This window comes from Babylonia areolata, chromosome 7 (assembly GCF_041734735.1).
Source record: "Babylonia areolata isolate BAREFJ2019XMU chromosome 7, ASM4173473v1, whole genome shotgun sequence".
NCBI classification, from domain to species: domain Eukaryota; kingdom Metazoa; phylum Mollusca; class Gastropoda; order Neogastropoda; family Buccinidae; genus Babylonia; species Babylonia areolata.
Window position 1 is genome coordinate 12626722 of NC_134882.1, and position 16604 is coordinate 12643325.

At 38.5% G+C, this 16604-nt stretch overlaps 1 protein-coding gene across 12 annotated transcripts in view; it reads right to left on the reverse strand.

The window, feature by feature from the left end:
* Positions 1-15376, reverse strand: part of LOC143283716 (la-related protein 1B-like) — a 67380-nt gene extending 52004 nt beyond the window's left edge. For 9 of the 12 annotated variants that reach the window (XM_076589980.1, XM_076589979.1, XM_076589976.1 and 6 more), the window contains exons 1-3: positions 15297-15376; positions 14466-15048; positions 272-330 (exon numbers count right to left, since the gene is read on the reverse strand). In XM_076589980.1, coding sequence (XP_076446095.1) covers positions 272-330; positions 14466-14811 — 405 coding nt within the window. In that variant the 5' untranslated portion in view covers positions 14812-15048; positions 15297-15376. Of the gene's footprint in view, positions 1-271; positions 331-3057; positions 3702-14465; positions 15049-15296 lie in introns of those variants that run through there. The other 3 variants (XM_076589983.1, XM_076589982.1, XM_076589981.1) reach the window with 1 other exon arrangement.
* Between the last annotated feature and the right edge of the window lie 1228 nt (positions 15377-16604).

Genomic DNA, 16604 nt, shown 5'->3' on the forward strand with positions numbered 1-16604 from the left:
ATAATCTGATCACCCTTCAGTGACATGGGTCCTCTACCTAGCTGCTGCATAAATGCGACCTTGGCAGTGAAAGGGTTAAACAGCTAAAAAATATTGATAATCAAAATCATAATCATGCCATCATGATAGTCAATAATGAATTCAATACCAACAAAAAATGGTGACATTAACAACTGCAATGGCAGCAACAGCAACAACAAAAACCAATGACAATAATTGTGCACAGACAGGCACACATACACAGACACACACCAACACAAATAAACATTACCTCCCCTTTGTCTTTGGGCTCTGTTGGCACAACTACTTTTTTCTCGGAAGATTTTGATTCTGCAAAACAAAAATGATAGATAAATATATATAAATATATATAAATACACACACACACACACACACACACATTTGCGATTAAAACAGGATGAAATCCTGAACATTCAGTGTGTTTCCTCACATTATTCATTCAACCCACCACTGCTTCCAGAATATTAACCCTAAAAACCTAAAACAGACGTACTTGAACAGAGTGACTGGAATGGTAGATTCACTGGAGGTAAAAATTTAAAAACAAACAAAAAAAGATCACTGAATTTCATTTACCATAACAACACAAACAGTGGCAATGTAAGAATAAGACGACCTGTGCTGGAAAGTCTTTAATATCAAATAACATACACATTGTGCCCTGTGTCTGATGTAACTGAGACAACTACCTAGAGTAGATCAACAAAGCTTGAAAAATATGTACCTGGATCAATTCAAAATTGAAAAGGAAAGGTATGTGCACACTCTTTCCCACAGACAGTGACCATCATGCAATGTAGCAGGGAAATATCACATCCAAAATCCCTTGAAAATGTTTAGCTTCTTTGTTACAAATGCTGATCTTCACGAGATGTGTCAAGGAAAAATATTGACACATTTACTGATTTAGCTTTTCTTCCCCTTCAACTGACATTATCATCTTCAGTCTTTACGTTTTACTGTGTATGCAAAATGACAGTTGTGAAGCCATGGAATTAAGAAATGATCTATTCCAAAATGTCCCCCATTTATCACTATATCAGCCTAAGTATGTGTGCATGTTTGTTAACTTGTAAATCCAATCCAGGTGCTTTTTATTTATTCATTTATTCATTTTTTAACAATTTTGCCAGGAACAGCTCTCTTGTTCTTGCTGGTTCTTTAAGTGTGCACTAAGCACACACCCTACATAAAACCTTGTTTATTGCCTCAGCTGATAAACAGGCATGTACGCACGTGTATGTATGCATGCAGGTATGTGTGGATCTGAAAGAAAAAAAGAGAGAGAAAATAAAAAATAAAGCTAAAATTACATCTGTTATTAACAATCTGAAATGAAAACAACCTCACGTCTGCATGAATGACAAAGTTTTTTTTTTTCTTTTTTTTTTTTTTTTTTGTGTGTGTGTGTGTGTGTGTGTGTGTGTGTGTGTCCATTTGTACATGCTGCATGCGCATGTATAGAGAGGTGGGTGGGAAAGGACCTGACTGAACAGATCAACAGAAAAAAAGATTATGTACAAGTTGACAGAAAAAAGGATTATATGCAAGTACTTCAATAAGTATGGTTGTGTGCCTGTGTGCATGCCTGTACATTCATCACACTGACACTGCAACAAATATAGTTACAGATAAATGATCATGAACAGAACTAATACAATCTGTACCTAGCCTGTAGACAGCTTGCATGTGACACTGACAGCCTCATATCTCTATCAGCACACGGAAATAAAAATATATAGAAACTGTGTTGGCTGAAAGGAAGACTGCAAGTCATGTGACCATGTACAAATGCATGTGCAAGAGAGAGAACCAAGACCAACAGAGCAGCCTGGCAATCTGCACTGCACTTACGACACAGTGGACACATGCCATCAGCACTGGTTATTAAATGCTTAAGACAAATGGAGACTTCTAATTACACAGGGAAGAGGTGGGACTATATGTAGACACCGGCAGGCTTTTTCGGAAAAAAAACAACAACCAGTGATATACTTTTTGTTTTTTCATATAGAGCTCATTGAAAGAAACAAAACAAAACAAAAATAATAGTTCTGCCTCTTTTGGTTCCGGAGATATCGCAATTTGAAGATTGTACAGTCTGTGATGCTACTGAAACTGCTCTGATGGGCACATTTTCAGGACTGATATCTCCACAAGCAAACAAGAAAAAATACCAATTCTTTGTCAATGGTCTCTTGGTTACATATAATATGGTCACCTTAAGTCTTGTACAGCTGTATCAATACTCCATCATAAAGAAAATTAGAGAAGTGCAAAAATGACAAAAATTATGATTTGTAAAAGAGCAATTTGGCCTGATAAGCCATATTTACATACCAGTATGTGCAAGAGAGAGAGAGAATGTCAGAGGGGGAAGGCAGAGAAAACCACACATTCACACACATATAATGAAAAAAAATCAATTTGCATACAAACAGCCTGACCTGGGGTTGTAGAAGCATGACTCAGACAGAATGAGAGACAATACAAAAGAAAGTGGGTGAAATGAAGTACAACAATGTACTTTTTGTTGTTGTTGTTGTTTAGTTCTATGGAATAAAGGGTGGTGGAATGTGAAGGTATGAAAGACAGAGAAGGGGATGGGGGGAGGGAGGAGAGGTCCCAAAGGTCAACTACACGAAAGCTCAACACCTTCACTGACTTGGGGCCATCCACCACAAAACATCACCACTGTTGCTTGTCAGTCATGCTCCAGGAAGGATGCCTTCGCTAACATATTGTTCGCTTAACCTGCCACTCAGCCTCACACTACCGATTTTTAACCACACTACCAGCTTCCAACCATGAACAAGCCTCGACTTTCTTAACACACAGCACGCTGACGATGCGTAAGGGGCGGCATTCATTGTTTACAAGCAAAAACAATACGTCAAAGTGTACACCGACACGTGCGCCTGTGACACATCGTGCTCGGAGAGACACCAACACAGCTGTTTTCGAGCCATGAGGGCAGCGCTAGGCGCGTTAAGGAGATCGTCTTTCTGTAAACAACCTACAAAAATAACACAATACCTTTGACTTTCACGGGGCTCTTCTCACCCCAACTTTCCATGCTGCACGATGGAAAAACGTCGACGACACAGCTTCACTATCAGTGCATACAATATGGAACAGTTTTAATGCCACGACCTCGGCCCACCACGGTACATCCAACAGGTGTGTGTGTGGACGTGCGAGTGTGTGTCAATCTTCGCGAACACGTAGCGACACTCGTCCACGCAGCTTCAAGGCGAGTTCCGTGAACACGGCAGAAACGTGTCAAAGCCAAGTGGCCCCCCTTTTTTGTTGTTGTTGTCTCTGTTCCTTTTCTGTGTCCGCAGACAAGAGCACAGCCCAGATAGGCCAAATCGGACTGTCCCGCACTGATGTACAAATGCTGGCAGGTCACACACAATGTCGTGTTCTTGTGACGTCACCACACAGCGGCACGCGACACGAACATTGAAATCTGAGGCAAGCGCTGCAGCGGTATACTTTCTCCAAAACACCTGTCAAAATTCGCACATCCGCAACCCGCGATTTAATAAAAAAAACAAAATAGAAATATATATATATATATACACTTAACCCCTTGAGCTCGAGTCCCAAGAAAATGGTCGATGAAAACCATCTCTGAAAAAAAATTAAGTGTTGACTCGGATCGACAGCCATAAAATGATCGGGACGGGAACACGTGCTATCTCCCAGCACAGCGGCGGAGTGAACGGTATGAACGGACAGATCAGGCCACGCTCCACGTCCTCTGGTTTTCCGTCCGGACAATGTGGGCCAGTGGTTGATGGTGTGAGCACTCCTACTGGTGTGGCTGGGGTATCGTGACAGTTCTGACTGTCGGCAACTTTACTGGTTATACTTTGGGGCTGTGGATGCCAACCAGTGTAAGGCTCTCACACTGACGTCAGTCGTTAGTTGTTCGTGTGGCGTTACCGTTAACAACCCAAGTGCCAAAGAAATCAATTCAACCAAATTTGATACTCCCAAATCGCCAAAACCCTGATCTGAACGTTCAATGGGGTCCTGATTAAAAGAACTCGACTAAAACCCAAAACTTCAGTTTGTCAGACATGCTAATGTTCAATGCTGCGTGTTCTTTCCCGACAACTGAATGCTGCAAACTGTATACAAATATGCATACATACAAGTTTCCCCCAAACCAACAGCTGTGAGAATAACTGAAATTTGTGTGCATGGCTCTATGCATATGTACATCCCTTTACAATAATCAGTTGTAAAAAATAAATGTTTATGAATGCATGGATGTACGTGTGCGCATAACAGACATTATATAGGATGATTCTATGCAGCTGTCACATCTTTTTTCCCCAAACTCCCTGCCCAGAAGCCCCAAAGTCACAGGCAGGCAGACATGCAGGCTGGCAGACACACAGATAGAGATGTCATCCAATGACCAGGTATCAATGAATAATGCAACTGCATGATCTTATCTCATTACTTCATGGTCTGTTATCTATCTCCATGTGAAATATGTGTCAACATTGATTGCTGTTTCAGTAGATCAGTCCTACCATCTCCAGAGATCAAGGGTGACTGTGTCACTTCTGTTGCCATGCAAAAAGAAGGCAAAATTAAGCAACAGCTAACTGCTGTTAATAAACTAATATCAGCTACTATAATTTAAAACCTGATTGTGACTTGTATGTACATAAACACTATTTCAGTATTTTTACTTACTATTTACATCAAAGAATGAATACACAATTATCATTGTTAGTCAACCAGTCTTGCTTTTGTTACCTTCATGGTGTGTGTGTGTGTGTGTGTGTGTGTGTGTGTGTGTGTGTGTGTAGAGGTTGTTTTGTTTGCATGTGTGTATGTGTGCATGCATGCACGTGCAAAAGCATGTGTATTCACACTGCTGGCATGTGGGAGAACATGTTTTCTCCTCACAAAGGCCTTCCTCACACATATATTCCTATCAGGAAATGCTTCTCATGACCATCAAAGATAAAGGGCAATGCAATGTTGAGTGATGATATATCATGAAAGTACTTGCTGACAGTAACAGAGATCAGATGATAAAAAAAATGATGATCTTGACCTATACCTGAATCACACCTCAATGCCATTTTTCTTCGCTGAACAGTACAGTAAAGGCTGACATTAAAAATAGGACATATATATATATATATATATATATATATATATATATATATATATAAAATTGAATCAAAATGTGAAAGACACACAAGTATACAATAACACCCTAAATGGTAAACACACTCGTCTATGGGGACAATTTCTTTTTTTATTGTTCATAATAGCACCAAAACAGTTACTGATTGAGGAAAATAGTTCTTAGGTAGAGAAGGATTTCCGTTTAGTCCAGTGATATTTTGAGGGTCAGTGACGAGGGGGTGGGGGGGGTTCCCAAAAAACAGAAAAGATGTACCTCAAGACAAGTAAAATAATCTTATCTGGTTACTGTTCTATTCATTTACTGATGGTTTTGTTGACAAACTGATGGTTTTGGCAGGGTGGATTGTGGAGACTAGTCTATGTAAACCAATGAAATCTTTGCTACCTTTCACTTCAATGAAGTTACAAGCAAGTGTCAACCCCAAGCCCTTTCTTTCACATACACCCCACTCTCCTGTCCCCCACAGTAATGAGTACACAACACCCTATATCAGGAAAAGCAGCTTCTTTGGGGGGCAAGAGAGAAAGACAGCATGTACTCACACAACACATTTGCACACATATACAGAGAGCTTTGGAGAACTACGTCAATGCAATTTTCACCTAAATTTTTTCTCTTGGTCTTATCCCTTTCCCTTACTTTTATCTCCTAACTGGAGCAGACGATTTTACAACATAGAACAGTAGTGCTTCTAAGGTTTTATCAATGCATAAACTCATTCCATAGAACTTAAAGGTAGCTCAATACACCCAACAACACCCATGAAGCCTTCATATTAAAACAACTACTAGTACTACTCTGCAGCAAGGCTGGATAGACTACCAAAAAGTTCTACAGGAAAGGTTCTTGATGTGGTGACTAAAACTGAGAAGTCAGTATGGTCACTGGGAGTGGGAGAGTGCTGCCTGTTACAGTGTTAGCAGAGGCAGAAGGGGAACTCTTCCACTTCCAAGATCACGAACAGCAAAAGCAGCAGCAGAGCGCCAGAGCTCAGGGATTCCCATCTGGCAATTTTTCCTCAATTTCTACTCCACAATTTCTCTTGTGTTACTTAATTTTGTAAAACTAAATCAAAGTGACATGTTTTTCAGTATTTCACATCGCTAGTAATGCTTCAGTAATACATACACGCCTTCAATGATAACTGAGTCTTCATATCATTTACAAACACGCCTTCAATGATAATTGAGTCTTCATATCATTTTAAGACCCAGTTAGAATAAATCTGGGTCAGCTGATAGTGTACAAACTGCTTGTGTACTGTACATCACTACATGCCACCACTTATCTTTCAGCAAAAGAAATTAATGTGTGTAATTTCTTCAAACTAAAGATAAGTTTACCCCCAATGGCACGCTCCCCTCTCCACATCTGGCACTCAAACAAGATGTTACAGTCTACATCACACAGGCAAAAAGTATCTGTACACAATCAGGATCCATCAATTAATTATTATGTACTATCACAGACTGGTAAAAGAACATTGTGACCATCTAGAATGATCAATACTTTTTATTTCCAACATTCACAGTGCTATTATCGTTATTGTCAGTAGCACAACACTGTGTGACTAATACAATTCCCAAGTTAACAACCAGTGCTGTTTGTGCAAGCATTCTACTTTCTAGCTGATTATGTATCTTCACTACCAGACTTTTATTGAACATCTAAAGGTGCCTGCAACACCTGAAGGTACCTGCTGGAAAATATGTCCATAAGTAAGCTATTCCCTCAGAAATGCTCTGTAAATAAATCCCGCTTGACTCAGCAGGCCTGCTTTGTTTCTGTGATTTACTGAAATAACTAGCACATGATTCAATGCCTAATACTGGTAACAAAAACAAACAATCCAAAAAAAACCCAAAAAAAAACAGTAACAAAAAATGTTTAACCTAAGTCATCCAAAATTCTGCAACGGGCAGAGACAAGTACTTTCACATTTTGAACTTTTTTTTTTTATTTTTTATTTACACAAATTCTGAATGACACACATCAAATGTAAGATCTATCAACATACTTTTATTAAATTAAGTATTCTAAAATCAAATTCAGCTGGTTTCTATATCAACATACTATTTTCATACATCTGTCACTGATAATTGACGTTAATCTGGACTTTGCAAAAGGGTTGTTATGATCCTTATGACAAGCCATCAATCAACATTCTACTGCAAATATTGATAGATTTTTTTTTAATGAAACATGCCACATCTGACTGAGTTCTGACACTTTTTTTTTAATACCTATGTATTCCACTGTTCTGAAGAAAAGAAAATCTAGATTCAGTAATGTACCAGGTTCCTTAAGTTTTAATTTATTGTAAAACAAATATTTACATAAATTATGATGTATATATACATCAATTATCATAACCAACCATGCATGAAAACTGGACAAGAAGAAAAATTGTCATCAATGACAAATGTACAAAAACACCACACTTTCAATACCAGTTTGAAAAAGCCAAGGATAAACTCAGCCCATCTCTGGGCCCAGCTTTCTTGAGAAGGAAATTTTTTCCAGAAAAAGCAGCACAATGACACTGATATCCTGTTGTGACAGATGATGGAATGGCACTGTTGTGAGCCTGAGAACAATGACAATTTTGACATCTGCCTTCATTCTTAAAAACAGCATGCCATTTCCTGCTGCTCCAAGTTCAGCAAGATTTCCAGAGCTGTCAAGAATCTTTCAATATTAATACTGGTCTTAATTCTCTGAAATCCTTTTTTCTTCTTCTTCGTCTTCTAGACGGCCTTATTCTTTGATGCACAAATCATGCTGTTGATAGTTCGTGTGCATATGAGTGCGCGCACATGTGCATTACTTGCACATATGCATGTGTGAAAACAAGAAAACCCTACTGTATTTGTGTTTGTATATTTACTAATAGTTTCTGATTCATGCTCATAACTTTAATGTATTACCCCCATCCCCATCCATCATTCCTTGTGACCCAAGTACACTTGGTAATACATGTAAAGACACATTTTCTTTCTATTCAAGACAGCGATGTAATTAACAGTAAAGCAGCAGACAACATATGCAAACCAATCTCGCAACGCAACCACTTGACAAGAGTTAACACATAACATTCTTTTCATGTCAAGAGGCAGTCTTGAAACATGTTATTACATCAAATAGGTGTTTGTGATCCAAGGTCTTTCAACTGACATTCTGCAAGACACCAGGTATGTTTTGGGGTTTTTAAAAAAAAAAAAAAAAAAAAAAAGGTGAGAAAACAGTTGATTTCTTTTACTTCTGTCAAATATTACTTTTTAGATATGTAATTGGCTACATACCACTGTGAAAGAAAGTTAAGAAAATGACAAGATGAAGATACTATTCTGTAACTAATTGCTAGTATTATGCATCAGGCAGCACTTAACTTGTAACAATGTATCGCATGTGCCATTATATAGTACCAGTACATGTATCTGAAATGTATACATCAGTTAAGAGGGTGAGTAGATATTTTTTCATGTGCAATTGCAAGTGGATGGTGGTTCTTAGGCGCCAATCTGACTGGAATGTGTACAAGTGCAGTTTAAAGTATTACGTGCATTTAACTAGATGTATATAATATACATAACATGTGAGTGCGCGTGAGAATATGAAAGGGAGTAGCAGGGACTACATGCATTTGGAGGCAAAGCTAGGTGTTTATGTGCTAATCATATGTGTATAAATGTGTCTAAAGATGTCAACTTGTGCATATGAAGGAATTATCTCTGTGTGTGTGTGTGTTAATGGGGGTTCTTATATTAATTTATCTAATGTTAGTTTGCATGTACTTGTGGCCATATGCACAAGTCAATATTAATTACTAAATTGTATTGTGTTTCACTGTATTATCTTCTGTCACAACAGATTTCTCTGTGTGAAATTTGGTCTGCTCTCCATGTGACAACAATGCAGGACCAACCCCCCTCCCTTTTTCTTTCTATCTCCAAATATATTTGTTTTACCAGTGAAGAGGATTTTGTCTACAGAGTTTTGCCATGAATAAACTTCTTGTTGCCACGGGTTCATCATGAGTGCTCAGTCATTAACTGATTAAGTCCAAGCTGTACGGGAGTAATGACAAGTGAACAATCATAAAATTCCAAAACTGGGACAAATCCAACCAGAAGGCAAAGTCGCACTGGGAGCCATGGCGTAAACATGCAGTAATGCAAGTCACAAGGAAACTAAAAGACAAATGACTTTCTTTGAAGTCCAGAAGTATATCATAAAAACAACAAAGTAGTGGTTGACAAGAAAACTCAGATTTCCAGATTATCTGTACATATCTTTAATATTTGATTTTTTGTTATGTACATAATTAATCAATAATCATTGTCTGAAGTCCATCCCTCCCTCCATCTGTCTCCCTTTTATCTTTATCATTCATAGCAATGTGTGTTGCATTCACTGAGTGTTTCAGCCTTTGGTGGTGTACTTGGACGAGTGAATGAACACCCCACCACAACTACTGCTGGTCTTTGAACATTGGTGCAATAAAACCTCTTTGTTTCTTTAATCCTTGCACATCCATACAAGCATGGAGGAGCAGGAGGGAGGACAGAGGGCTGTGCAGGGGGGGCAAGGAGATGTGAAGACAAGAGGGCTGTACCGGGAGGGCAAAGAGATGTGAAGGGGCAGCAGTGACAAGAGGGAAGGCAGGGGGTGCAGAAAAAAAGAGTAACTTCTAAGATCAATGTGGACTAGACTGTGTATTTCTAAACATGAAACTTTGTCAAAGTCTACAAGGTGCAGAGCAAAAAAAGGATGGAGATGGGCCAGATGGAAGAGGAACAGAGGGAAGAGCACCTTAATCTGAAGGGGGACTGTATATAAGGTTGAGCTAGAGAGAATGAGTGGCAGTCAGGATGGGCATTGGGGGAGACAAAGTTTTTTGTATTCACTATTTCAATATTTGTAAGTGAAGTGGGTGTTGATATTTAGGCTTAATATGGGTGTGCAAAAGTTTAACCCTTTGACTACCATAAAAAATGAGCAGAGAGTGGGGTTTCAAGTCATAAATCATTATCCAGAACAATAAACCAAAAAGCGAGAAAATGATAAGAGATACAGTCTTCCCACCTTATTTCCCTTCTTTTTCTGTCACCAGTGATGTCACTATGACCCTTAATTCTATGGGCATGGCAGTCATGGGGTAAATTTTGTGTGTGCATGTGTGTGACTGCGACTGCAAGTGTTTGTGCATGCTTTTATAACACTGTGGAAAGATAGTCAGTCCTGTGCATCTGAAAGTGGGGAAGGGTGGTGTTAAAGAGTTTCATGAGTGTGAAATAAGTTTGAGAATGCATGTTTATATGGACATGTGTGAAGGGGTAAGGGTGGGAGTGAACAAACCATGTAGACTGCTGGTGTGAATGTGCTTATTTGACATAGGCACATCACATGATCTGTGCTCTTGCAACTGACTGGCTAACCAATATTGTAGGCAACAAAACCAATCAAGAAAGGCAGAACATGCAAAACAGCAGGCTTCTTTTTTTCAATTTTTTTTCAATTTAATTTTTAATTGTGCATACAACAGCACTTCATTTTACAGAGTTTGGTTGTAGCAATGGAGGCTATCAACTGAAGAAATGAGGACAGCATGTTTGCTGCTTCTGCCCATGTCAATCGCCTTTGGCATTGCTCGCGCGCGATTTGAGTAAAAGCTAGATGCCCAAGTACAAGACGGCCTATCATTTGTGGCAACCTGATTGTCCAATTTACGTATTTTTCATGAACTCTTTGCATGCCTGTGCTTGTAATACCATAACAATACAGCCAATGTATGACAGACATATACAGGGGTGCAAGCAGAGAGACCTACTCAAGCCTGAAATTTTTTTTCTGCCCAGACCGAAGCCTGAAAATACTATATGGGCTCAAAAAAACAAGACCATCAAGCCTGAACACAATTACCGTACTATCACACTTTCTAAAGACTTTTGGGGGAGAATAATGGTGAATTCTAGGGAAATTAAGAAGCAGACCAAAAAGGAGGGATTTTTACCTCGAAAACATAATTTCAAAGAAAAAGATCTGGCACCCATACTGAACATTCTCACAAGACGGACCCTCTGAAAACGGAGTATGGTGATGACTGCAGTATCCAGCATAGCAAAAGATCTAATAATGGAGAAAAAGTATAATATATCAGAGTAAAACAAAAGTCAAATACAGTTTTATTCAAAGCAAAAGACAAATCAAATTATTTCTGATATGAAAACAAACTATAATACGATTATGTATCTTATTGTAAGGAAAAATATGCAAGTGTCACTCTCAACTGTCCATAACTACACTTCTTGCAAAGGTGGAGCTATTGAGTAAAGAAAGTACCTGAAGGAATGTGATACGTGTGAGGACATGCCATGTGTGTGTGTATGCATCCGCATGAGTATATAAGTGTGTGAAAATGAAATGTTTTTAATGCAAGCCTCTCAGTGTGTGTGTGTACACCCGTATAAATGTGTGGATGGTTTCGATCTGTGTATCATTATGTGTGGTGTCTCAATGAGTGTGTGTGTGAGTATGTGTACACCTTTGTAAGTGTGTGGATTGTGTGGATGGGGTGTGTGTGTGTGTGTGTGTGTGTGTGTGTGTGTGTGTGTGTGTGTGTGTGTGTGTGTGTGTGTGTGTGTGCATGCATCTATGTAAGCAATGGTACAATGTGTGTGCACATCTATGCATTTGTGTGTCTGTGCATGTGTGGTGTCTGCCAAGGCATGCGCACACATGTGTGTGTGTGTGTGTGTGTGTGTGATAAAAAACAACGGCAATAGTGAAATTAATCAACGTCCAAATGAGAGAGGCCGCATATGTATTTGAACGAAACATAACACTACAAGCAGGTAAAGCAGATGAATCTATGAAGCGTCAGCAATAGATCCCTGATCTTAACAACGTATACTAACTGCAGCTATGAAGTGTATCAATACACACAAAAAAGTATTGATGTCAATTGTTACGAAAGTTTACCTTCATTGACAAATTCTTCAGTGAGGAATATGTGCAGCGATTCATGGCATGTGGTGTGTGTGTGTGTGTGTTAGGCTTCGCGGTCAGCAAAATCAGTTTTTCTTTAAATTACTCGGCTGTAGTACCATAGCCTGGGGGCTTGAATCATAGAAACTATGGACTAATCATAGTATTAGGCAGGCCTGTGAACCAATATCCAAATGAGAGAAAAGCGGCGCTTTGAACATCGGTAATCATTTCAAGTAAGTGATACAACTGATTCTTTGGTAATTCCCAAATTTAAATAACGTACACTAAAACTGCAGACAGGAAGGGTATTGCCACATCCTTGCTGACATAATTTGAAAAACAGACTCAAAGTCAATTTTGCTACAAAGTTTTAGTCACAGTTGCTAAAAAGTAATTGTTGCGGAAGGAAAGTGACTGTTTACAGCTCGGCAGAGGGTTGAGGCAGAGATGGTGATGGTGATGACGAGCACATGCGTTTGTGTTTGCATGTCAGTGTGAGCGATCCCATGCCTGCGAGTATGTAACTGAGATTTTGTACATGTGCATGTACAAACCTCCCACATGCCCCCTCCAATTTGTCTTGAATACAACGGCAGATGTGTCGCAACAGCCATTGTCGGCATAATCACATTTAAATTTCATACTCCACACCCCCACTTTTTTCTCTCTCCAGATTTGCACAATTTTGCCAATAATTGATCGCAAAATGACCTGTTTTTCTTTTTTCAGGTGTGTGTGCGTTTGTGTGTGTGTGTGTGTGTGTGTGTGTACATGTGCGCGCACTCGGCCACTGTAAGAGCTTTTTTTTTTGTTTTGTTTTTTTCCCAGGCACGCAAGTGCAGTATCAAGTGCAACCGTGAGTGATAAATTTCCCCGAGAAAGGAAGGGTTGTCATGTCTGGGACTCAGTATTCTTGTAATTTCTCAGTATTCTTGTAATTTTTTGTCAAAAAGACTTTAGTTTATTAATATTATGCTGTCACTAAATATGTCTGGTATTTTCATTACTAAATCGCCAATGCATTTATCTCCCATAGTTTTCAAAATTCAAGACTTCGGTGCACGCACAAGTTTACGACACACTGGTTTTGACAATCTGATTTTGAGTAGCTCTCTGGCATTTCCTTTTAGTTCGAGTTTTGTTATATACAAAATGTCACTGAACATATACATGACAGAGAAATCACAGAGTGACCAGGCTGCACAAATTAATGCATGCCGGAAACTACCAAAACAAAATTTCTCCATGCCAGAAACTACCAACACAAAATTTCACCCAAAACAAAATTTCTCCATGCCGAAACTACCCAAAATCACGATGTTCTGTGCCCGATTTCAGGCATATGCTGGACAACCTGCACCCCGACATATATATCTATGTGCCTCTACTTGCACTTGAAGGCATGTGCCGATCTCAATGTAAATATGCTGGAGTACACAATCAGTAATGACAAACTGAACAATAAATTATGCATTATCCATTTAATGGGTAACCAAACTTTGGTGTTTAGTCTGCCTGGCAACTTGCTTAAGTCTGCCTGAATGTTTTAGTTTGTCTGAATTTGTATCGGTTTCACATAAAAAACAAAAATGTATATGTATTCTCATTATGTATACATCCATTAAAAAACACATAAGAACAATCAGACTTCATATGCACAGACAAGTGCAACAGCTGAGTGATCAAAGCATTGGACTTTCAATCTGATGGCACCAGGTTTGAATCCTGGTCACGGGAAAAGAGTATAGATTTTTTCCGATCTCCCAGATCAACAGATGTGCATGCATGAGATCAAATTATATGCACAATAAAGATCTCGTAATTCATGTCAACATTCGGTGGGTTATGGAAACAAAACATACCTGGCATATATATCCCCATACATTTAAAAGCCCACTCATGTACATATGAATGGACGTGTCACAAACCACACACGAAGATAAATAGAACAGAATAGAATAGAAAAATTAGAATAGAATAGAATGTCTTTATTACCAAGTGTACCGGGGTCACAAGGAATATTGGGGGGGATAGTACATAACAAGATAACATAATTGAAAATCATACACAAACACAGATACAGTAGAAATAAGATACATAAGAGTGCATATCAATATAAAAATTTGTGCATACTCAAGCATGCACGCACTGCACACACACATGCACGCACACACATACACACACGTTTGAACAGAAGCTGCGTATTACATGTGGATGAGGCTGATGACTAGATATATAAATACACAGACAACTCAATGACTGAAAATCTTACCAGGAGCAGCAGACCACTGGGTTACAGACTGTGGAACCTGGCTGGGTGGTGGTGGTGGAGTGTCAGGATTTGCCTTTTTCCAAGGGTTGGTCTTGGGTGGGGGTGCTTCAACAAACTTTTTGACTATAACTTTGCCTTTGTCAGAATTCCCATCTTTTTCTGTATTTTTCTCTTGCTTATCTTTTACTGCAGACTTTGCAGTGTCTACTTCTTTGGCTTCATTTTTTGACTCCATTTTACCATCAGCATCTGTTACAGTTGCAACAGCCTGTTTGTAGGATTTTTCATCAATGTTCACAGAATTTTCCACTGCAGTGGCTTGTGAAGAACCAACTGCAGTTGCCATAATGGAAACGAATATGTGAAGGCTACAAGACAAACGCTGTGTCTAAAACTATTATAGTCCTAAAAACAAAAGGTGAGTTTCAACACCCAAAGCCTAGACTTTCCACTCGTGTCCCTGTTCTTGGGCACAAGTCAGTGACGAAATAGTTCTTGTCTGCTCAATGGCAATCACGGAAAAAATCTTGGTCAAGCTTAAATGTTCCTCGAATTCAAATTTGAAGGAGCAAATGCTGTCAACCTGAAAGAGAAAACACAAGATTATTAAAATACAGCAAACACGTTTGTCAAAAATCGGTCACAGACTTCAGTCCGCGTGTTTTCTCCAGACCACACGTCGGGATTGTAAACCCACGGTTCGTTTTGCACATGAACACAAAACATGAGCAAACTTATTCAATGACATTTAATACATTGATTATATGAGTCTGTTAGGATGCATACATAAGCTGCATTTATCTCGACGCAATCTTTTCGCGAACAACTTACACAAACTGTCTTGCTTTGCGAACAGATTTAGTCCAAATAACTTGCCATACCAGCACATGTCAGCCATATTTCAGAAGGACATACGCATGCGCTTTTCTAACGGAAGTGGAAATATCTTCTTCCGTTAATGCAAAGGAAAACGAAAGTATATTATAATAAAAAAGCAGAACTTTGAGACATTTCTGTTTATTGTTTTATTTTCCCTAAATTGTTGTCGCCTCACCTATAAACACAAATATAAACGACATTTTTATATGTCCGAACCTGATCTGCCGCTTTATGTTTACGCATAGATCCGTGTGTGCCCATAATGGTGTCACGTGTGTTGAGAGAAAGGAGAGGGGTAAATTCTTGAATGCACAATATCAACACTTTTTTTTTTGCTTACAGCATATTAATGTGTGAAAATAAACAAATGAATTATTTGATAAGAATTATCGACCGAATTTGCGAGCAGTGATACACTTAGTTCAACTCGAGGATTCAGTTTTCCAGTATGACTTTTAGCCGAACTATTTACAATAAATTTCCAAATCAACATTGTAATGGTAGTAGTAACAATAGTGGGTAGTTTAGTGGCTTGGCCACATGGCCTGTTCTCATCCTGTTAAATAACCCATTGTTTGTGAGTGTATAGCATGTACCATAAAATAAAAAGATTAAAATGTCATTTATCAAAATCTTTTTTTTTTTCACTTAGAGTTGACTTCATCAAGATTTTGCGCCTTATGAATAATATTATTATTAGTAGTAGTATTTTTATGTATTTATCTATTATTTTTAATTTATTTATTTACTTTATTTATTTCTTTATCTCATTTTTTGTTTTTGTTTTTTGTTATTTTATTTTATTTATTAACATTTTTTTCCTCAAGGCCTGACTAAGCGCATTGGGTTACGCTGCTGGTCAGGCATCTGCTTGGCAGATGCGGTGTAGTGTATATGGATTTGACCGAACGCAGTGATGCCTCCTTGAGCTACTGATACTAATACTTATCAAAATCCATAAACATTTTTTAGCTCTATGAAAATTTTTTTTTTTTTTTTAACTGAGTTTTTTTCAGCTCAGAAGTATGTCCCAGATCTGTTCGACAATGGTTTTGGAAGTTCTCTCTCTCTCTCTCTCTCTCTCTCTCTCTCTCTCTCTCTCTCTCTCTCTCTCAATATGTATGTGTGTGTGTGTGTGTATATATATATATATATATATATACAGAGAGAGAGAGAGAGAGATTGTAGGTGGGTAGATATATATATATATATATATATATATATATACATGCATACAAACATACATTCAAACATACAGAC